The 23,132-nt window shown below is 38.1% G+C and overlaps 2 protein-coding genes across 11 annotated transcripts in view; both read left to right on the top strand.

The window, feature by feature from the left end:
- Positions 1 to 15,965, top strand: part of RC3H2 (ring finger and CCCH-type domains 2) — a 29,763-nt gene extending 13,798 nt beyond the window's left edge. Inside the window, exons 9-21 of one of the 4 annotated variants that reach the window (XM_027470890.3) lie at positions 56 to 168; positions 809 to 1,117; positions 1,893 to 2,107; positions 3,192 to 3,619; positions 4,079 to 4,249; positions 5,439 to 5,594; positions 6,518 to 6,731; positions 6,933 to 7,017; positions 7,538 to 7,619; positions 7,999 to 8,133; positions 8,682 to 8,789; positions 9,902 to 10,031; positions 10,663 to 15,965. In XM_027470890.3, the coding sequence (XP_027326691.2) occupies positions 56 to 168; positions 809 to 1,117; positions 1,893 to 2,107; positions 3,192 to 3,619; positions 4,079 to 4,249; positions 5,439 to 5,594; positions 6,518 to 6,731; positions 6,933 to 7,017; positions 7,538 to 7,619; positions 7,999 to 8,133; positions 8,682 to 8,789; positions 9,902 to 10,031; positions 10,663 to 10,691 (2,175 nt within the window). In that variant the 3' untranslated portion in view covers positions 10,692 to 15,965. Of the gene's footprint in view, positions 1 to 55; positions 169 to 808; positions 1,118 to 1,892; positions 2,108 to 3,191; positions 3,620 to 4,078; positions 4,250 to 5,438; positions 5,595 to 6,517; positions 6,732 to 6,932; positions 7,018 to 7,537; positions 7,620 to 7,998; positions 8,134 to 8,681; positions 8,790 to 9,901; positions 10,051 to 10,662 lie in introns of all 4 variants that reach the window. The other 3 variants (XM_027470888.3, XM_027470889.3, XM_027470891.3) reach the window with 3 other exon arrangements.
- A 143-nt stretch (positions 15,966 to 16,108) lies between these two features.
- On the top strand, positions 16,109 to 23,132 carry PDCL (phosducin like). 7 transcript variants are annotated; one of them, XM_027470919.3, is made up of 6 exons: positions 16,109 to 16,202; positions 16,425 to 16,551; positions 16,730 to 16,773; positions 17,236 to 17,410; positions 18,526 to 18,707; positions 19,304 to 23,132. In XM_027470919.3, exons 4-6 carry the CDS (start codon positions 17,242 to 17,244, stop codon positions 19,853 to 19,855), a joined length of 903 nt encoding a protein of 300 aa, XP_027326720.3. In that variant the 5' UTR covers positions 16,109 to 16,202; positions 16,425 to 16,551; positions 16,730 to 16,773; positions 17,236 to 17,241; the 3' UTR covers positions 19,856 to 23,132. The 7 variants fall into 7 exon arrangements, with proteins under 7 accessions (XP_027326720.3, XP_027326722.3, XP_027326719.3 ...); XM_027470918.3 differs by having other exon boundaries at positions 16,185 to 16,202; positions 16,425 to 16,540; XM_027470921.3 differs by lacking the exon at positions 16,730 to 16,773 and having other exon boundaries at positions 16,165 to 16,202.

Raw genomic sequence — 23,132 nt, 5'->3', positions numbered from 1 at the left:
TTTTTTTCTTTTTATTGGTGTATAAGCGGAATGTCTTTTATTTGTGTTTTTTAAGCCACAACCAAATAGCAAATACAAAACAAGTATGTGCCGAGACCTTCGACAGCAAGGGGGATGTCCAAGAGGAACCAACTGTACTTTTGCTCATTCTCAGGAAGAGCTTGAAAAGTGAGTATAGGAGACTCTTTTTTTCCCCAATTTAAATCCAAGCAGTTTTCCTTAGAACTTTGAAAGTGGTTTCTTCTATGCATTTATTCATTCTGAATGGGTTCATGGATGTCTTGAAGTGACAACTTGTAATGTGAACTTGAAGGTACAGTAAAGCAATGCCTGAAAACTAATTGCTTTTTTTTTTTTTAATAAAATTTTACTTTATATTATCACTATATATTATGAAACATTGTAGGTTCAGTCTGTCAGGGAATGGTTATACTGTCCACAGGGGAAAGAATGTTAATTATATTTTAATTAAGTAGTAAATTGAGTTTTTTAGATAATATGTAACATATGCATTTTTAAAACTGTTTTCATGCAAATCCACTTCCAAAGAACTGCAGAAGTGAATCTTTATTAGAGGAGGTGGTTTTTGGTTACAGGGAAAACACTGATGTTCTACTTGCAGATTCGGCCAAACTGTTGAAAATAAATACCAGTGTAAGCTCCTGTAATTTTTGGTTATAATATTTATCTCAATCCCTCTCTTTAGTCAGTTTTACAAATAAATCAAACTGTACAATAAGCATTTCTTTATTTCTTTAATTTCTTAATTTCGTCTGTCTTTTCTGTGTTTGCATATGTTTGTTTGTAGATACCGCCTGAGGAACAAAAAAATCAGTGCAACAGTGAGAACGTTCCCCCTTCTAAATAAAGTTGGCGTAAATAGCACTGTCTCGACCACTACGGGAAACGTAATTTCTGTCATAGGAAGCCCTGAAGCAACAGGGAAGATGGTGCCGAGTAGTAATGGAATAGCTAATCTAGAAAGTGGTGTTCCCCAGTTGATCCCTCGCTGTGCAGACACCTCTTTGAGAGCTTTGGAGAACACCAAGAAGGGAGGGAAGACTGGAGCCAATGGCCAGAACGTTTCAGGATCCCCTACAGAATCACTACCTGAAAAGTTGGTAACATTTTTTTTCATAAAAATAACTAACCACAATATTTTGTCTTTAGATTATCAAGGCAAGAAAGCTTGTGGATCAGAGATAATAGGTACAATTCTGGTCCTGGCTTACTGTTGTTGGTGTTGCTTACTGACTACGGAGTTGTGCAAAATCTTGTACTGCAGTGCGGACATCATACAGAATTTGGATTCAAGCTGTCAGAGCAAACATCAATTGTTTTAGCTGTTGAATTGTTCTATGTAATATAAATTTGCAAATCTCTCCCTATATCTTATTCTGTTGTTCTCAACTGATATATAACTTAGTATTGGGCTATTACATAAAAACAAAACGAAAAAATGGTACTCAAAATTTGATATTCATGCAGTAGTTTGTGTTTTTTTCCTTAAATCAAGAAAAATCTCTTTATAATAAATCCCTTTATAGTCCTGGAAACCTTCCAGGTTTTGGGTTTTCCCTTAAAAATGCTTAGGTACTTCTTTAAGAAACACTGAACCTCTAAATTTTTCAAAGCCTTTGTCTTTACCAGAATACGCTTAGAAGTAGTACGTAAGCTTATGAGGGTATACCAGAACCATCTATATATGCTTTTGAGCTCTTTTATGAGAGTCTGAGATTTGATAATATCATCAGTTTGGGGTGTTAAATTAAAATTTCAGAGGAAATGACTTCACCCAACTTTTCACTATCCATAGGAGTGTGTACACAGAGAGCTGATTACCTGAAATAAGTTAAGGTCTGCTTAACAATTCCTTGGTAATCCTTTTTCAGTAAAATTGGTTCTCCACCCAAGACTCCTGTAAGCCAGGCGGCAGCTACCTCAGCTGGTCCTCCCAACATTGGAACAGAAGTGAACTCTGTGCCTCCAAAATCCAGCCAGTTTGTTCCCAGAGTACCTGTCTACCCTCCACATTCTGATAATGTTCAATATTTCCAAGATCCCAGGACTCAGTTGTCGTATGAAGTTCCACAGTACCCCCAGACAGGTGAGTGAGATGCACACCGAGACGATAGGTCTGAATTCTCATCTAGATAAGCCTGCGTGTTGTGTGCTAAGAAATAACTAGTTTCATTTTAGTGGATTTCTTTCAGTTTTGTGGATTTCATACCAGCTGAATCTTCATTTAGTAGAATACTGTTCCACTGCTGAATATGGGAGGGACCTGTAGTCTGCTTCCAGTATTGGTGATTCTTGGTTTTGAGTGCTGTATATTATGCAAATTGTACCTTGATAATCCAGAGCTTGAACCTCAGCATCTCTCATGTACTTTTTCCTTCATTAGCATTTAAACAGGTTGTGCCCTATCCATGGAGGATATCTGTAGCCAGGATTCAGACCCAGAGGCATTGCTTGCTTCTAGTAGTGTTTAATAAACAAGAGAAATGCCCGGCTGGATTACATGTATTATTAGGAGTTTTTTTTTCCTGCTTTAGTCATTCAGAGTCATGGGGAAGAACAGTGTTTTCATGTACTATGATGCTCTTATCTCTTTGTATTTGCTCAGATGTTTTTGAAAGGTTTCAATTACCTTTTTAGGTTGCCATATGCATGTTTATATTCAAACTATTAAGACTTCGTTCTAGCATCGGGTCATTCACAAGCTATCAGAACAAATGTTAGAGGTGTTCAGGCAACTCTCTCCAATGGAAAGGAGTAAACCAAGTGTGAAATGGTTACTTAGAAACCTTTGAAATTATTTATTTTTAGCAGTATAGCTTTTATTTTAGAGGTGCTATTTTAACTGTGTATATAAAGAAATGTTTAAAATGCTGACTTTTTAGTTACATAGACGGTTAAACTGCAGTATCTGGTAGCAATGGCAGAGAAAGTTGGTTTTCCAGATTGGGTCATGCTAGTAAAGGGTCAGCACTGCATCTGCAAATGTGGTTGTCATACATGAAATTATATTCCATTGAAGAGATGATAGGGTCAGTAGTGAGTTTGTAGAAATGTGACACTTCATTCTCTAAAGGTGTAATGCTTTACTTAATGCTATTTGCAGTTTTAGAAGGTGTAAATTTATGGGTCATTTGTGGTCACATTAAATATACCTTTTTCCAATTTTCAAGGCTATTATCCACCACCTCCAACAGTACCAGCTGGCGTGGCTCCCTGTGTTCCTCGCTTTGTGAGGTCCAATAATGTTCCAGAATCCTCCCTCCCACCTGCTTCCGTGCCATATGCCGATCATTACAGTACATTTCCCCCTCGAGATCGACTGAATTCTCCTTACCAACCTCCTCCTCCGCAGCCGTATGGACCAGTTCCTCCTGTCCCTTCTGGAATGTATGCTCCAGTTTATGACAGCAGGCGCATCTGGCGCCCACAGATGTATCCACGAGATGATATGATTAGGAGCAATTCTTTACCTCCCATGGATGTGATGCACTCATCTGTCTATCAGACATCATTACGTGAGAGATACAACTCTTTGGATGGGTATTACTCTGTGGCTTGTCAACCCCCAAATGAACAGAGGACTGTGCCTTTACCAAGGGTAAGTGTAAGCCAGAAAGAGAGAGATTAAGCTTTATTCTAAAGGTCATTACTGAAGAGTTGGTAAATAATTAGCATAGGCCTCCTCTGTTTAGTTGAGGTTACAGAGATAAGAAATTAGACCTGGACAAAGTTTTTGTTCTGTTTTATAAACAAAATAAATTGAGCCTGTGAAATAGATTACTGTAATCTGGAATAGAACCAGAGTAGTGCTGCCTCTGGAATTCCTGTACAGGTTGATTGAATTCATTACATATTGATTGAGTTCATTACATATTTTAAGATTTGATTTACCATATATGGACTGGATTTTCCTCCAGATCCTTGCAGGATTCTTCTAGTAATATCACTGGAAAGTTACAGTCTCAAGGGAATACATTGTCCAGGTGTGTCTACTGCGAGTATTTACCTTTTGGTTAGAGTATGGCAGAATAAACAGAACTATCTTTATTATTGCTAGGAGCCTTGTGGTCACTTGAAGACTGGTTACGATGAGCAGTTAAGACGGAAGCCAGAGCAATGGGCACAATACCACACGCAGAAAACTCCTCTTGTTTCGTCAGCCCTTCATATGGCAACACCATCTCCAACACCACCTTCTCCTCTCTTCAGTGTAGATTTCAGCACAGAGGTGGGAAGCCAAAGAACTTCTTTATTTTCCCTTCCTGTTTCTGTAAGATGCCATTTAATATTTCTAGTAAAGATTTTCCTTCTGCCATCTATTGTTCAGAAAATGAATTTCTTCTTTTAGCAAGAGGAGAATAGTATCTAATCATGAATACATTCAATTTGTTATTAAGCTGATGCTAAACGTGATTGCTGAAAAACTTCAAAAAGCGAAGAGGTCAATTCAATTTCCTTTCATTAAAGGAAATACAACTATGTTGAACTTGCTTTGTGAATTTCACAGAGTGAGTTTGTTGGTTTTTTTGTTGTTGTTGTTCTCCACACATAGGAAACAATGGTTGTTTTCCATTAAGGACCTTCCTTAACATATTCCAAATTGGCATTATGGCATGATGTGTAGACTGAATCAACCTGCAAAAATGCTTGTCAAATCCCAGAGAATATATACCCATTAAAAGTGACAAAAGATACTGGCAGAATATTGTGCACCTATGCGACACAGTTCTGTAAGCAAGAATGGAAATTTACCAAATAGGAATTGTGTGCTTTAAGTGTGGGGGGTAAAAATAAAAAATGAAAAAAATCATTGTTTTCTATACATGTAACTTAAATGCATCCAAGAAATTCTTTGAGAATGAGAACCACTGTACCAAGCACTCTTTGCTGTAGATTACTGGTTTCACTGTTCACATTTGAGGCGTTCTACTGTAATTATTCAGAATAGGTCTTGTAAAGGTAGATATACCTGAAGTCTTTCATGGGTGTATTCAAGGTATATCAGGATTTAGGTCTTCATCCAGGTTGGAGTGTTCTGAGTCGTACTTCTATCTGCCACTGGCTTCTACAGTAAAGAAAAATGCATGGCTTCCTCTGAATTAACTTACTGTAGGTAATCACACGGAGAAACCCGCTGCTAATATAGCGACACTGATTTCAGCCTCTTATCTTGTCAGGTCAGACAGTTACTTGTACTGGGAAAGCCTTACCCTTCTTGGACAGCTGTCAGCTGCACTGGTTTAAAATTTGATTGTTGCATGGGTTATGCTGTCCCTGAGTCAAGTCTTGAACATGGATATACCTCCTTGGTTGACTTTTGAGATAATATTATTAAATAGCAGTAAATGTCGTTTCTTATTTTAAGACTGAATTCCCTGTTTTTCTTATTTATTACTTATTTATTCCCTTTTCTGTAGTTCTCAGAGAGTGTCAGTGATTTGAGTGGAACTAAATTTGAGGAAGACCATCTCTCTCACTATTCACCGTGGTCTTGTGGCACTATTGGCTCTTGTATAAATGCTATCGACTCAGAGCCCAAGGATGTGATTGCCAATTCAAATGCCGTGTTAATGGTAGGGGTTTTCTGCATGTTATCTCATTAGTGTAATGATACTTACATGCTGAAGTGTCTTCTGTTTGATTAAACAAGCCTTTTTTTTCTTTTATTGACAGCTTCTATTCTTAGTATTTTAGTTTAAAGTAGCTTGGCCCATCTGAAATTGTTTGGAGTATCTCTTCCCAGTTTTGTAAACAAACTACATGTTTATGTCAGTGACAGGACATAGTGCCAGGAATAAAATTCTCAGACATCTGAAGCAACCATGTTAATAACACATCCCTCTAAATCAAATTTGTATTCAAAATGTTTTGAGTAGATGGTCTATAAATTGATTGGATTCACTAATTTTCTTTAAATGTATTCTCTAATTATTGGAGTGATGGGATAAAAATGTTGACTTCTCAATCCTGTCTCTTTTATCAACTTTTTATCATCTGATTTTAATGAGTGGGGGAAAAAAAATGAAGTACTTCAGGAAACAAAAAAAGAAATGTAGTATGAATCATGGCACACAGCTTACTTTTGGAAGGCTGAGAGCTTATGCTTTTTAGAGACTTTCTGTTATACAGTGTAGCAGGTTACCTTTATGCCCTGTGTAGAACATACAACCAAATCTCATAATTTCTCAAGTGTTTTTAATACTTCCTCCTAATACAGGAAATGTTCCACTATTGCTTTAAGGTCCTTCAGTACCATTTTCTGCCTGGAAATACTAGCTTGGAAAAAAAAAATAGTTCTAATACTGGCAATAGCTTTCTTATGGTCAGTTTGCTGTTAAGAGGAAATAGTGAAATCATCGTGGTCCATCTTGGCTCTCTAGTGGAACTGTTTTTCTTCACTGTATTCAGCAACAGTAGTCAGAAAGTCATTCGCCATCTGAGTTATAGGAATGACCTCAAACAAGTCTGTGTATCTCTTTGTTTCTTAAATACATAGGATTTGGACAGCGGGGATGTTAAAAGGAGAGTGCATTTATTTGAAACTCAGAGAAGGGCAAAGGAAGAAGATCCTATAATCCCGTTTAGTGATGGACCGATCATTTCCAAGTGGGGTGCAATCTCCAGGTCATCCCGTACAGGTTACCACACAACAGATCCTATTCAGGCCACTGCTTCCCAAGGAAGTGCAACTAAGCCCATCAGTGTATCAGGTACAAGTATAGGCTTCCTACTGACAACGTAGCATATATCACGAGCATTTCTTCTTGCTTATATTCATTACAGCAATGAAGATGTAAAAAACTAAAATATCTGTATGTCCTACTTCTTAAGAACAGATATATATATATGTGTGTGTGTATATATATATAAAAAAAGATAAGATAATGCAAACATATCTTAAATTGTTATAGATTATGTCCCTTATGTCAATGCTGTTGACTCGAGATGGAGTTCGTATGGCTCAGATTCCACTTCATCAGCACGTTACGCAGAACGGTATGGACTTGTCCTTGGTATACTCAGTTAAAAGTGTTTTCTGTAGCTGGCTAATGTTTAATATCCCTGAATGTAATTTAAAAAACATTTACTAATAGACCTTCTTAATTTTTAAAGCAACAGAGTTTTTCTATCCATCATAAAGCCTTTGAAAAACTAAGTTAAAACTTGTGTAGTCTTTAATACTAAATACAGGAATAATACCAGATTACTAGCAATGTTACTATTGAGACACCTAATCAAAGATTTAGTCAGGTACCGCCAAGCTATCATGTCCAAATCTGATCTTGACTAGTTCAAGTTTTCTTGCCACTTCTTACTAATAAGGATGTTTGCTTCATATGATGCTTTGGGGTACTGTTAATATACCCCGTTCCTCCCTTGCCATGAAGATGAAGAGTCATGTAGTACCTTAGTCATGTAGTTTGTCCAAAAACCTGATATTGATAGACTGTTTTTTTGTCCTTTGATTTAGAAAACTTGCTTTTAATTCCCAGTTTTACCTTCTTTTCTCTTAAAGGGACAGATTCATAGTTACAGATTTGTCTGGTCACAGAAAGCATTCCAGCACTGGAGATTTATTAAGTATTGAATTACAGCAGGTAAGATCAGATATACCATGTGCTTAAAAAAAAAAATAATCAAATAAACATTCTTGATATAACCTACAGAAAATAGTGCGATTAACAAGGTGATCAGTAAGTTACCTAGGCATGAGTACCACGGTGCTTCCTGGGGTACAGGTACATAAGGACAGCTAGTATGACCTGTTCCATTGACATCAATAAGACCATTTTTGGCATAAAGTAGTGGACTTGGTAAATGTCAGTACATACAGAGCAAAATAGATGTTGGACATCAAAGGAATACATAATTACCCATCTGGAGCGAGAGCTGTTCATTTGTAAGCTAATTTTATATTGCTGTTTGACAATGTGTTCTAAGTATACTTGTAGATAACTGGTATGTTTCTTTCCATAGGCCAAAAGTAACTCATTATTACTTCAGAGAGAGGCGAACGCACTAGCCATGCAACAGAAGTGGAATTCTCTAGATGAAGGCAGTCGCCTTACCTTAAATCTTTTAAGCAAGGAAATTGATTTGAGGAATGGTGAGGTAAAGCAAGGGGTAATTGGGATTAAACAAATCTTTGTGTTTTTTTTTTTTTTTTTGTGTATATATGTACATATGCACACACAAACACCCTCTCAAATCTAATGTTCCCAAACATTTATAATTTGTTCTGTGCAAGTTAAGTTGCTATTGTTACTACACCCAGTTGTTTCCCAAGATCAAGTAGGTACACCTGCTGTGCTGTTGCTCCAGTCATCCATTTGCAAAATGGGAAGAATGTGACCAATGATCTTCATGTGATACTTTCTCTTTGCTCTACTTGTGCATGTTAAAAATCTAAAACTTCTGTTAATTGGCTACAGAAATTTCAAATCGGTATTTGTTGTCTATATAACTGCTTTGTGAACAGATTATGCTATGTGTCCTGTTTTGCCTATGCCCAAAGTTTTGTGATTAACTAGCTCTTTTGTATCATAGAATTGTTGTGTCCTAGAAATGCACCTTCTGTTTTCACTTTAATATTTGAGTGTTGTGTGAAGCAGGTGAAAAGCCAACTTGATATTTACAGAAAGTATTTTATTCTTTTCTAGACTGATTATACTGAAGACTGTGCAGATGCAAAGCCAGATCGAGACATTGAATTGGAGCTGTCAGCCCTAGATACAGATGAACCCGATGGGCAGGGTGAACAAATAGAAGTAAGTTAACAATCTGTGTCTAAAAAGGTCTCTGGATCCTTTCATTAATTAGTCAAAAAAAAATTAACACTTTTTTCTTTGTGCAGTAGTAGATTATGTTGATAGCAAAGCCTTTTGTCTTACTCTTTGTACTGATATCAAGCATTTATCTTACTTTAACACTAGGGATCTCATACTTCTTATTCAGATACTGTTAATATGTGGCTGTTAATAATACCTAAGTTAAAAGCCAGCTGACTGTTCCTGTGGTAGCTTTCAGTTTTTTACTCTTTACTTTTTGATAGCATTAGTCACGTGGGAAATCTGTTCCTTTCCCCTTCCTCTTCAGCATTGAAGCTATAATTTAAGAATGTTTTACATTGAAAATCACATTTAAATGTGATCTTTAATTTTTTAAGATCACATTTTATTTTTTAATCTTTTTTTTTCCTTTTTGATATCCTTTGTTTGAAAAGGACTGAAGAATTTGGAAGCTATTTTCCTTCCTTCTTATACAAATAATTGTGTAAGGACAAATAATTGTGTGTCCCTTGTGAATTCTAATAAACAGAATATGGTGCCTAAACTGCTGGGATTAGCTGTAATTTCAAACAGTTGATAAGCATGTAATCTAGATATGATCTTATGATCTCTTCTGTAATCTGCCTCTTATGTCAGCTTTATAGCTGGAAAATGATAGAGATGGTCAAAGCACTCCTGAAATGCCTGATGAGGAGGTCACACCTGCAGCTAGGGAGCTTCTGGAAAAAGTTCTGTTTCAATTTCAGTCCTCTTAGGAATTCACAGTTTATATCACACTACTTCTATTAAAAAAAATAAAAATAAAAAAAATATTATTATTATTAATAATAATAATAATAATAATAATAATAATAATAATAATAATAAAAAAACAGGGAAAAAAAAGCCATGTTAGAGATACCTGAAGTGATAGGCAAAAATGAAACATGAGCACTTATATATAAAAATGTGATAGACGTACCAATAGTCTGAAATAAAAATCAAAAGTCACATGGAGACAGTTTCCAGCAGCTTTATGTAGTGGAACATAATAGGAGAATTTGAAGTTGTTAGCAACAGTGTTGATGGACATTTCTCCTTTTCTCCTGTAGGAGATTCTGGATATACAGCTAGGTATTAGTTCTCAAGATGATCAGCTGCTCAATGGAACAACTGTAGAGAACGGGCATCCACTAAAGCAGCACCAGAAAGAATCTATGGAACAGAAGAGACAAAGTTTAGGTGAAGACCTTGTGATTCTGTGAGTGTTAGACAAAACAGCAGTGTCTGCCAGTCTTAGACAAACAGCAGCATCAAAGTAGTTGAAGTGTGGTTGTTTAAGGATGAACTACATACCTTCTCAGACTTGGGGTAGACATCTGCATTGTGTATACATGGTGAAGTGAGAAGAACCTGTTAAGAAATCAAGTTAGGTCACAAATGTGAAAGTCACAGGATGGTACCATTGTTTGTACACATTGTTGTTATCATATATGCTGAAACGTGTCACAGCTGTTAAAAATACCTTTCACATGTTCAGTAAGCAAAAAATGCAGAAGTATTTTTATAGTTGCCAGAAATTTCGAAAAATTTCAAAAGGTTAAGTTTCAGACTGTTTGCACAAATCTCCATAGAGAGGTAGTTTTTAAAATACACTATTTTAGGTTTACATGTTCTTTAGTTTTTAATGTATAATGCAGCCCTTGAAAATGAGGCAGACTGCATTTAACATCTTGAGCATACCCTTCCCTAGTAAGATGTTATTCCTGTTGCTAAAATTGAGTTTGTCAGTATTTATTTAATGCACAGAAATTCAGTTCCGGATACTTGTGCATGTACTTGTTTAATATTTGTAACTTATTTTTCTCCTCAGGGAGGAGCAGAAAACAATCCTGCCCGTAACTTCTTGCTTCAGTCAGCCGATCACAACATCTGTTAGCAATGCAAGCTGCCTGCCCATCAGCACATCAGTCAGTGTTGGCAGCCTCATTTTGAAAACTGCTCACATTATGTCTGAGGATAAAAATGACTTTTTAAAGCCTGTTGCAAATGGCAGGATGGTTAACAGCTGAAAGGCATTCATCTTTCCAGCTTGTGACCACACCATGGAAGCATTTACACTAGCTTTTTATATATATAATATATATTATATAATGTATATTTTTTTTAAAAAAAATAATATTGGGGTCATGCATTTCCTGTGGACTCTTTGATACTTCAAGCCCCTCTCGCATTAGCATTCTGAAGAAAAAAAACTTACTTTACTAGGGTAAGGCGTTCACTTTCCACAAATGAATGGAATTTGGACATTGTTTTACTTAAGCTTAAAGCAGCTTTTTATGAGTTTGTAGCAATCCGGTGCGGTATCTGAGCCATTCTTGTTTAAAATGGCTTCTGTAGAAAACTAACAACTCAGTTATTTAAACTAGCAGGATCCTACAATGATACATCTAGTGAAAGGAAACTAACTTATTTGTCTCTATTTTGTTTCATGAGAGAAGAACTTGTGTCTCGTTGCAGCTGCTTTTTCCTTAGTTGTGGAACTTTGCATGGAGTATTGTTTCCTGTTTGAAGACTGAGAGGTGGGGATTTGGACTTGAGACTTTTTACAGGGTTAACACACCATTAGCTTTGCACTGCTGCGTTATTTGCAGGTCTGTGGTGCAGTGCTTTGCTGCAGCTTTTTGTTTCCATCCCCCCACCCAGTTTCTGCTTTAGTACTGTAGATACACATACACAGGCTACTTGTCCAAGTAAAGTCACCAGAAGTAAACCAAGTGCCTAAGTCCTCCAGCTAATGTACTAGGTATTGATCTCCCCAAGTTATACATGAAACAATTGTCAACCATTCTGAGAGGTTATGCACTAATGTAATAGCATTTTTTTTTTTATTAATAGTTCTCAACTTGCAGATTATAGAATCCAGATGACTTGGCAAAAAGTATCAGGTGCTCTTGGCTTTCCTTTGAAAACCCTGTATGTAGTGTTTGCACTGACTAACAAGATGGTATTGCTGTTTTTGTACTGTTTTGTTTTTAATTTAAACTAAATATTGGGAATTTAAGGCAGTTATTACCTTTTGTTTAATGTTGTTAATCATTATTTTGTATTCAGGTTTAATTTTTGCTTGTTCAGTGGCAACTTATTTTCAAAGACCTTGAAAATACAATAATATAGCATTATCTGACCTTCAGAGTACGGAAAAGTGTATGAATTTATGCCCTGTTAAGATGTGACTGAGAATCATGTTAGACATGTCAACTGAAAAGAGTTTTTCATAAATACACACAATGTAGAGCCCTGGGCATATTTTTTTTAAGAAGCTTAAAAATTGACTTTTTTTCAGAAAAGAAAGCAGGACTCTCCCTCCTGATAATTACTATCTTGTTTGTCCTCTTACTTTTCTTTGTGACGAGTTTTACTTTTTTTTATGTTTTATTAACTTCTGTGAAGTTGTTTACTCTGAAAATTGTACTGGAATATTTTAAGCCAAGCTGATCTTTCACCAGGTGTACTGCATGTAAGGGCTTTTCCTGCTAGCAAAATGCTTAAAGAGGATCATGTTACTGGTCGTCTGAGTTGTTATTTTACAAAATCACAGCTATGTGGTCGGGTAAGATTTTGATAACTGTTTTGTGCACGTTTCTGGGGGGTGGGGGTTGGCGTTTCCCTGAGGGTTACTGATTAGACTAAGTAAATATTGGTGTTTGATATCTCTCCTAACGAACCTGTCCATGAAATAATTATGTTGTAAATATACCTGAAAATCCAAGGGTTAGTTTTGATATTCTGGTGTCAGTATGGAAGATCTTACACATCTATTTAATACTCAAATGTTAAGGAATGTATGTAGAAAAACAGTCAAGTAGTCTTCTAGTGTTCTCTGGCTGTTGCTGTACCTTCCTATAGCCAGTGCCACCTCATAGCTAGGATTAGATTGATGCTTTGTTTCACTTGCAACTCAAAGTGAATGGATACAAGAACCAGACCACCTTTGTCACCTTAACTTATTTCCTATTGATGTTAAATTTAACTTAGAATGTTAGACATAAATATGATTGTTGTATATTTTATACCAAGACCATTCTGTAAATATGAATTTATATTACTTTTGAAATGCTTCTGAGATACTATTATTTGCTGTACAATGTAATTCCAAAACAGATATGCAAACAAGTATGTCTCTTTCATGGATATTTAAACAGTGAGATCTTCCATGTTGAAGGTGATGTAATTTTTTTAAAAGATTTTTAAATTTTAAATTGCTATTTTGTTACAAAAATAGAGAAAATATAAAGGTTTGAGAAGTCCTTATTTGCCCTCAGGGAAAGAGCCCTCTGTGCACCAGAACTCCACAGAACATCTTCAGCATGATCTGAGGGTGAATATATACTACATAAATTGATTGTGTATTTACCTTAACTTTTTAATTTTAAAATTGCAATTTTAAAAACTTGGTTGTGCTCTGCTGGAGGGGGATTGGGATAAGCTGCTTACACACATTTGCCTGTTTGTCCAGTGAAGTTACATAAGCCTAACATATTCCTGCCAACCATATTGGCGTATTTAAGAACAAATGTATCTATATACTCTTGTCTGCAGCAGGAGGTCCCATGATAATAGTATTTCTCTAGGATGACCATACACTTCATATGGAAAGTTGGTTCTTAACTGAGGCTAGTTATTTTCTCAAATTTTTAATATAGAGAATGAAAGGCAAAAAGTTACATGGGGGTTTAAATAGCATGTCAGCTTTTGTCTTGCAGTTTTAACACTGACTATGTGATTTTTGCCATGAAACTATGCCCTCCAGTGCCCTGACAAGTAGAAGCTACAGGTGGGAACCTAGTTCTGGCTTTCTTCTTTGGTGGAGTTTCATCCCTTGACCCTATATAAACAAGTATGTATTCATTTGTCTAGTTGCAAATCAGGTGCCTTTGGGCTACGGAAGGGCTTATTTTCTGACACTGAGATATAGTGACTAATCTTCGTGCATTAATAGCAGTGATTCCCATTTAGGTTTTGGCCTTTGCTGTCAGAAAAAAAAAAAAAAAGGCCCATAGCAGATTGGGGAAAAGAGATTGGCTCTTTTGCTTTGCTTGGACAAGCATTTTTTATTATTTTTGGTTTTGTTTGTTTTTCCCCACCCCTACTAGGGGTACAGCAGGGATTTCACGTGCAAGAGATACAGGAGTTATTAGTATCTAAGTTAATTGTGTTGCCTCACTACCTGGATTCATTCCTTGTTTTGCCTCATTTCCCACATAGGTCTTAATAGAGACTAATGCTTGTGCTGGGAGAATGCTTGTGTGAAAAGTAGTTATCTGTACATTCTTAACGTGTAATTATAGCAGAGTGATCGCCCTGCTACTGATATTTTGTTCCTGTAAACAGGTGACAAGAAATGAATCTTAGTGTTTATGCAGATTTTGCATTGTAGAATGTATACTAGACCCTTCAAAGGAAAGGTTAGACTCTTTGCAAAGCAAACTGGCGTTGGTTCTTGGTAGTCTAGTACAGGGACGCTAAAGTTTGACACTTGATTTCAAAGAAGAAAGATTGTATACAGCTGATTATGTTAAATAAGCTCTTCATTGCTCATTGTATAAGTCTAATTTGGGAGGTTTTAGTGCTTTGATAACATGATTGAGATTTTAATTTATCCTGTACTCAAGAGCTGAATGCTGTTCTTGTATAATAGTGTACTAGGCTGGATGAGGTACAAAATAATACACAGCGGTCATAAACAGCGGAGGAAAGAACACTTAAAAATAACTATCTAAACTCAGAATAGTTCCAAACATGTTTTCTGTTTGCTTTCTTAAAGCACAAGTTGTCAAGTTGTACCTGTTGCTGTACATAAACACTGTATGCCAGCAGCTCCTTGATCATATTTGTGAACAGATTTTTCATTATTATTAGACTTATTAAAGGAAGATGCTGAATTTGAGAGTGTAACAAAATGAGAAATGATCGACATATAGTATGTAAAAGTCCATTATTTATGTTGTAGCTTAATCCCTTTTGTTAGGTAATTCCCTCTAATTGAGGGACCTCTTCTGCAAGCAGAACACAAATGTGCTTTTTAAATGACCCAATTCTCCAGTATAAATGAACAGCTAAAATTGGCAGTAGTCGTCACTGTATCTCTTTGCTTGCAAGGGAGCACAACGAGGGAAAAGAACTAGCAGTGATGGGATAAAAACAAATGTGAATATTCCAAATTCCCTGTATCGAACCGTAGCGCTACACCCCGTTACTTGAGGAGTAGGTTTGTGGAAGCTTTTAATCAGTCAAGAGGTTGCTGTAAAAGCTGAAATAAAACAGAGCCTGCATTCACTACTGCCAAAAGCCAGGGTCATTTGCACATAGCCCATCAATTTATCCAGAGTAGATCTCAGTTAATCCAAGGCATGGAAATGCATGCATTTTCTTAGCTGGGCAAACAAGTACATTATACGGTAGTTGTGATACAACACACGTGGCTTTTATTTGTACTGCACATACCCACTGTACAGCCACTCAGAAGTATTGTGGTTAGCTTGCAGCATCTGCTGTCCGCATTTATACTGTTTACTGCGTATTCTTTTCCCTGGAAGTTTTAAGGAAATTTTTTTTCTTGTTGCATTGATTACATTTTATAAATTTGCTTAGCTGGAAAGTTTGGGAAAAGAGGCCTGTTTGTCAATTGTACAACCGATTGTGAAGCTCTAGTGTGAATATTTTTACGTCTGTATTAGACATTTTCTTTGCAAATCTATTGTTCGATTGAAATGTAAATGAAATAAAAGATGGTGTACACCCATCATGTATAAAGCAGGCACCATCGCTACGATGGATTTAATGCTCATTTTTATGGCGCATTCTCAGCTTCTATTTAAAACTATAATTTAAAATCTGTAAAATGAAATGGGGTTATATGGGGGAGTAAATTCTATTCCGTTTATTTCGGTTTTATTCCCGACTTGTACTGTTTCCCTTTGTGTTAGAAGTAGGGCAGGGCCCGGCGGGGCGCTCTGTGCGTGTTTGCTGTAGCACTGAAGTGAAGAGGTTTTAGCTTTGGCTGGTCACAGAGTAGAGCATCATGGTTTTCAGTGTTTGAGAGAATCGATGGAAGAAGTTTGCAGTATTGACATGTATTTGCATGCACAAATAAAAATTATTTGTCCACCTTCACCGCCTCCGTGCCTCAACCCGGGGAAGGGCCGTGGGGGGGAGGGAGAAGGAGGAGGAGGTGGTGCGGGCCCGGCTCCCCCCCACCGCGCGGTGGTAGCGCCCGGGCGGGCCCAGTCCCTGCCCGCGGGGTGGTGGCGCCCGGGCGGGTCCATTGGGCCGGGGGAGGGGGGTGCGGCCTCCGCTGCTCCGCCTCCTTCCCGGCCTGCCCCGCGCGTACCGGAGCGGCGTCGGCTGGCGGTGAGGGGGCGGCGGGGCCGGGGCTGGGGACGGGTGGGGACGAGGGGGGCGGCGGCCGCCTCACGATAATCCGGGCGGTAATCCCGGTAATCCCGGCGGTAAACCCGCAGCAGGCACGGAGCGGGCCCCTCAGGCGGGTCCCCGCCGAGCAGCGCTGCGGAGGGGGGCAGGAGGCTGTGGAGGTGGCGGCCGTTGCCTCAGCGGCCCCGTCCCTGCCAACAGGAGCCGGCAGCGCCGGGACCATGGCAGCCGCGGAGACCTCGCCGGTGGTGCCCTGATCCGCAGCGCAAATCCCAGGTCGGAGCCGTCAGCACCGAGCGTCTGCCTGGTTTGTCCCGGTATTTAACACGTATGTGCTTCCTGTTCCAATAACGCGGCTATTTTTAACAGAAAAAGCGGTTGTGTTTTCTCTAAACGTCTTTCCTGCCGTGCATTTCCTTGTGTAAATGCATGGACTGCCTGCAGAAGTTCTCATGGGTTTGTCTTCAACAGCTTGAATTAATACAACCTGAAATCTCTGCCTCCAGGTTTTGTTGGAAGCTTGTTTCTGAGAGACTGGAAAGGAATAAAGGTCAGAACATTTGAATTTGGTTAATTACAGTGAGTGTTTCTTACCTTAGAGGAATCATTGTTAAAATAATTCAAATAATATTGGAAATTAAAATGTAAATAAAGGGGAAGTCAACCTAATGGAGCTGTCTGATTGGGGCTTTCAAGACTCCCAAGTCACGGTTAGAAAATTCATTCTCCATGGGTAAAAACATTTAGATATATACTAAAGTACATTGTAGTGCAGAAATGGGTTCTATAACAACTTTTTTTAGTAGTGAGCTTCAAAGCTTTGTTCATAAAGGTTTTTAACTTAAATACATATGAAATTGTGACCAAGAATTAACCCGTGACTGACTGCTCTGTAGATAGTGGGCTAAAAAAACCGTGAAAAAGTAGAGTACTATTGTTACGCATTTCAAGGGGTTTCTTGTGCTGCATGTTTGAGTAAGAGAAATGTCTGTTTTGTTAATTTATTTTTTAGAACATAATGACTGCTTTGGATGATAAACTACTTGGCGAGAAGCTCCAGTATTATTACAGCAGTAGTGAGGGTGAGGATGAAGACAGTGAGAAAGAAGATAAAGAAGGGGAGAGCTCCATTCCTGAAACTGTTGGGGAAATAGAGCTCAGCAGTGATGGAAGTGCAGTCAACACAGGTATTGTTGTATCAAGCTAACTGTTTTGCTGATACTTTGCTTATTGGAAGTTTTGTGTGTTTGGTTTTTTTTTGGTAACGAAAAGTCCTATTTTTGTGTATACTCAAGTCAGAGATTGATCATTTCCTGGCTATAGTCTAACCGTAGTTAGTAGCTGGTTCTTTATTCTAGCGTTTGCCTTACCCTTTGAGAGGCTTTGGCTTTATATCTAGGGCAGTTAGTCTCTGCAGACTAAAGAGGTTTATACAATTTGGCTGATAATCCAGAAATTTCTTTCCTGTAAGCCACCAGTTGTTAACCACTAGCAGTCCTGATGTGACAGATGTAGGTGCTGAACAAGTATGGCCAGGCTCTGCTAAAGCAGCATTCTGTATGGGCACTGTCAGAGGCACAGTACTGGTCTTTGCAGACAATTGGTGGGATCCAGAGGGTATTTTTTACATTCTTGTGAAATACTGGCCCTCTGTATTTCACAGTGTGTTTTCTAAGAACAATAAAAAAAACTTTCTTGCATGTGTTTCCATGCATCACCTGAGAAGGAAGAATGGAAGCATTATGGTACTAAACTGGCATATTTAGAGAGGACCTGAAAAAGTACTTCTTTCCACAGGGCCCCAGCAGCATGGTAGCACATTGCAAGGTGAAGTCTGTGAGAATTAACGCTGTTGTATGTCACAGAATGTACTTCTGTACAGGAATATCGCTTGATTATAGTTTCCCATCACATTCTTTTTGTTCTTATGAAAAGTCACACAGTAGTGGAATTCTTGAGGGCTGGTGATTCTATTTCAAGAGCCCAGATATTAATCTTTGAAATAACCTCTGGGACAATAATGAGAGTAGCCTAGTTAGATAAGCTTTAGTCTTCCCAGATGTACCAAAAAAAAAAATAAAAATAACCCAGCACCCAGATACAAACTCAAGGACGTGTAAATGGCAAGTTACTTTTATTTCATTTAATTACAGCATTTTGCACAGTGTATAAAATGTTTATGATAGGCCCACTATTTTACTGCTGCCTTGTATAGTATGACTGTACTTTTAAATGAGAGATGTAATTGTATTGCACATTACGAAATGTTTGTAATTTTGTAGTAAATGCCATTTAATTTCAGGTCCGAAAGGAGTCATTAATGACTGGCGGAGATTTAAACAACTGGAGACAGAACAGAGACAGGAGCAGCGCAGAGAAATGGAACGACTCATAAAGAAGTTATCTATGACTTGTAGATCTCACTTAGATGAAGAGTCTGAGAAACAGAAGCAGAAAGAGATCCAGGAAAAAATCAATGGAAAGGTAACATGGCCCGAAGGAATTAAAATACCATTTAAATGTTTGACATTTTTTGTTTCGTCGTTTGTGCATGTGAAGCAGACAGAAATCATTACCTGGTCAGCAGGTCTGTTTAACAGAGCAGGTGAACAGACAAAATGCATAAAACCCTGTTAGTTTCAGTTCTGCAGACAAGACAGTGCATTTGTTTTGGCAAAAGTTGTTTACTGAAAAATTAAATGAAAAAGCTGATGAGAAGGAAGCTGACAGCATAGACTGAGGTCAGGCACCTTACCCCAAGCAGTGCTCATAGCTTAGTGAAAGCACATAGCTGCCATTAACCTGAATTAAAGTGGGAGCAGCCACTTGTGTTATTAGTGCAGCCTGTGGAAACTGGAATACCCAAGGCTGAAATCACTGTTCCCACTGGACATAGTTCCTAATTAGATCAAAACGGAGTGTAATACAGAGGGTGCTTGAGCCTTCGTGGGTTGCACTTTGGTATTATTAAAGATGAGTGACCCACATTAACGCTCTTGATTTAAATCAATTATGTAAGTGACCCACATAGTGATGTAGACCTTTTCTTTTTGTCATAAGTCTTTCTGTGTATTTTTTAGATGACATTACAAGAATATAACATGATTCACAACGATGAAGATGATGAGGAATTCTTACAGCGATACAGGAAGCAGCGGATGGAGGAGATGAGGCAGCAGTTGTACAGTGGGCAGCAATTTAAAAAGGTTTTTGAGATTACCAGTGGAGAAGCATTTTTGGACACGGTTGATAAAGAGCATAAAAGCACACTGATCATGATCCATATTTACGAAGATGATATCCCTGGCAGTGAATCCCTGAATGGCTGTATGATCTGCCTGGCTGCTGAGTATCCAACCGTTAAATTTTGCAGAGTAAAGAGTTCGCTCATTGGTGCCAGCACCCGCTTTACTAATAATGCTCTGCCAGCTTTGCTGATCTATAAGGCAGGTGAGCTCATTGGCAACTTTGTGCGAATCACTGACCAGCTTGGAGAAGATTTTTTTGCTGTAGACCTGGAGGCTTTTTTGCAGGAGTGTGGTCTGCTTCCAGAAAAAGACCTAGTGCTCCTGACTTCTATACATAACCCATCTGCTTGTTACAGTGAAGACAGTGATCTGGAAATAGACTGAACCACTTACGCCGATGGGCCAGTAGGTGTAGTTGTACAGCGGGATGTTGTTGTGCTAGGGGCTGGTTTCTTCCTTTCTTAGCGTGGGTATATTATTCTTCGCCTCCATGCACTTCAACTTTTGCTCGTTAAAATTTTGTTTAAAATAATACAAGGAATTCCTAACATTTTCTTAAATTAATTCAGTAAAGTGCACACTAAAACTGTCTTGCTTTTATGCAGTTCAAATGTATTATACTAAACCTGAATTTCTAACACAATTCAGTAAATTTAGGAAATTGTGTATTCTGTTGTCATCTCTCACTTAAATTTTGTAAACATTTTGTCCTTGGATCAGTTGTTTATAGTCAGTCTCCTTACAGATTTGCTTAAACAACGTGAATACCAATTGGATCAGAAAGTGGGCACCTAGTCACTAAGACAAACGTGTTTTGAAGTGCTCCAATCTTTTATTAACCTGGAGTTGAACTGCTGCCAGTGAATTAACAATGCTAGGTCCCATCTTCCATTTGTAGTCCCCTTCTTGGAAGTACCATTATTCTAACAATTGGTGCCATATTTTTGTTCTTTTCTCACTTGCAAATAACAACAGCTCCTGACTTGATACTGAAAATTACCTTTCAGCTGGAGAGGGTTCTTTAACCTTACCCGAGACTTAAATGAGAAAATCTTCCTTCTGTTACAGCTCTTAATGTATTCTTGGGTTTTAAAATACCTACCATTAGTTCATAGTAGTTACTTCTGCAGAAAATAAGCTCTGCCTCTTAAGAGAAAGAGACCTTTTATAAAGAGCTCCAAAGGACATGCTGAATAGCATCAAGGAGAATTTTGTTGGCAAAATGCAGAATTAGAACTTGAATAGCCTCAGAATTTCGTACATCTCTAAAATTGTTAAATCACTGCTGATGGTCATTTCTGTCTGTCTTCAGATTATCTGCTTAAGCTGGATCTTCAGCTGCATTTTGAATATTAATAACCCCTGGACCTGACAGATGACTGGAAGGCTCTGTGGGAAATCACCCTTGAGCTGATAGACCAGATCCCTAGGCAGGTGTTCAGTAGCACAGCTGATTCCCTTGTCTGAAGCACAGGGACTCATTCTTACACAGAGGGCTTGGCTTGATCAAAACCATGGCTTGCCCTGTTCTTCCTCTGATGGCAGCTCTTCAGGAGCTATCACAGCTCTTTCAGCTGCCCAGTGACATTGATCTTAAAGTTCTCCTCTCCCCCAGAACACAGGGTGGCTCCTACTGCTGGGCACAGGGTGAAAGCCGTGCAGCACTGGCTGAGCCCGTTTGTCTTTTCATGAGCACTATTGCTCCTGAACGCAAGAGCTGTATATTGCGCTTCGTCATTACCATTTGTTAGTGGTTACATTTTTATTAAAGTGTTTGTTTTGTTTATGCTCTACTAACTTTGTATATCAGAGGTAATATGGGGAAGTAATTTTCAGGGTTTCTAGTACGTTACAGTTCACCCTGACTCCAGCAAGTCTAGCGCTAGGTAGCCGTGAGATAACCTGAGTAGCATTAGAAACCATTAGCAATTTACAGTGAGCGCAAGCATGAAAACCTCCAGCGATGCAGAGCAACGCAAAGGTTTTCCTGGCCAGGTTATGGCTGAGTGACTCAAACAATGTACCTGGTACAAATGAGCATGTTGAATGCGTGCACTCTGTACTTAGTTGTTACTGAATTACGTGTCTTCTGCATACTTAATTGGATGTTACAACACTTCTGCTTTCTCATGCATTCCTTATGTTGCTCGTTATTTTTTAATTGTGAGGAAAGTAGACTATAGTTACCTGAATATACGACCCAGTGTAATGCCATGTTTAATGATTAAATTTAATTGTGGTTTTTTTTTTGTTTTTTTTAATTTTCGTTGTTGTTGTTTAGCTTTTTTGCAAGTTGAAGGCACTTTGGAACACCAGGAAGAAATGCAAATGTCTGTGTAAGCTCTTGGTTCACAGTAAGACTAGATCTTATTAGAGAAAAATAAGTGTTGGCAATTGTATCTATTTGAAATATATTATTAAAAGTGCAATAAGCAGGAAGAGAAGTAGTTCGTAATTAAAAATTACTGAATTGGCACAAATTGTAGCTGTTTTAAGGGAACTGGCAGAAGCCCAAATTTTAAAATGTGATAAGGGATTCTTTTCTTTTTAGAATTGTGGAAAAAAAAAACACACATGAAAGTTACGTGAAATTAAATCATTGAGCGTGGGTATCAGCACATTTAAGAAAAAAAGTCAAAGCAGCTGTAATTTATATTTAGGAGGAGGTTCAGTTAAGTCTGTAGCACAGACAGGGTGCGTATTAGCATCATAATAAAATGATTTGGAGGGGCGAGAGCTGACTGCTTGAAGTGCTTTGAAGTTTTATTTGTGCAAAGTGTTTTTTGTTTGTTTTTGTTTTTTAATCCCTACGTCAGTAAAGCTGTAATAGGATCAAAACCTCTCCTGCTGCTCTGTGTCAGATGGCCTGCAGCAAGGGGACTCGGTTATTAATCTTCAGTGCTCAACTACATGACAGATGTTTCATGGTGCCAATAGCAAAAGGAAAAAAAAAGAAAAGGCGTGTGGGAAAGAAGTCTGAATTCAATTAATCACTAATCTTGGAGAATACAGTAAGCATAAGGGAGAGAGGGATAGAGGGAAGATGTGTTAGGATGCTGCTTCTCATTGTCAGCACAGACAACACAAATCTGAGCAGTCAGAGGTTGGCTGCTAGAGCTGCTGAGAAGCGTTGTGGGCAGGGCTGGGTAGTGCTGCCGGTGCTTTTGCCCGTTCTTGAAGCTAAGTCCTCCCAAATTGACCAAGCAGTAATTGTGTGCTCAAAACCCATCATGCACATTAAACAACATGGCAAAGTGAAATGAATTTTAAGATATGTTAGCTATTTGTTTGTCCCCTGTCTGTTCAATAGAACTCAAAACTACAACTCCTGTCTGTAAATGTTATAGCTGAAATGTTGAAGTCTATTTATTTATCTAATTTTAGATAAGGCCCTGACCAGGCTAAAAACTGGAGTGTATTTGTGTATATATATGCATTAGAGGACTGAAAATAAAAGGAAATTGTACCAACCCCTACATACAATAAAATAGTTCTGAAACATCCAGTTTGGCATTGGGAGCGTCAGGTTTTTGGTTTGGTGCAGGTGCCTCTCCTTCCCCCAAAGCTATTGCATCCTGCCACCATCAGAACTCCATTTATGTTGATGTTCTCTACTAAATGGTTTGGTTTTGAATAAAGGATGCTTTTTCATTTTGTCAGA

The sequence above is a fragment of the Anas platyrhynchos genome, chromosome 18 (genome assembly GCF_047663525.1).
Source record: "Anas platyrhynchos isolate ZD024472 breed Pekin duck chromosome 18, IASCAAS_PekinDuck_T2T, whole genome shotgun sequence".
NCBI lineage: Eukaryota > Metazoa > Chordata > Aves > Anseriformes > Anatidae > Anas > Anas platyrhynchos.
The sequence above is the reverse complement of the archived record's forward strand: the minus strand, read 5'-3'. Positions and strand labels throughout refer to the sequence as shown.

What these genes read in the sequence shown, in the direction of transcription:
- PDCL (XM_027470919.3), top strand. Translation starts at nt 17,242, where the DNA reads ATGACTGCTTTGGATGATAAACTACTTGGCGAGAAGCTCCAGTATTAT. An exon ending in TGGAAGTGCAGTCAACACAG is followed by an intron (nt 17,411 to 18,525) that starts GTATTGTTGTAT and finishes ATTTAATTTCAG; the next exon opens with GTCCGAAAGGAGTCATTAAT. An exon ending in AGGAAAAAATCAATGGAAAG is followed by an intron (nt 18,708 to 19,303) that starts GTAACATGGCCC and finishes TGTATTTTTTAG; the next exon opens with ATGACATTACAAGAATATAA.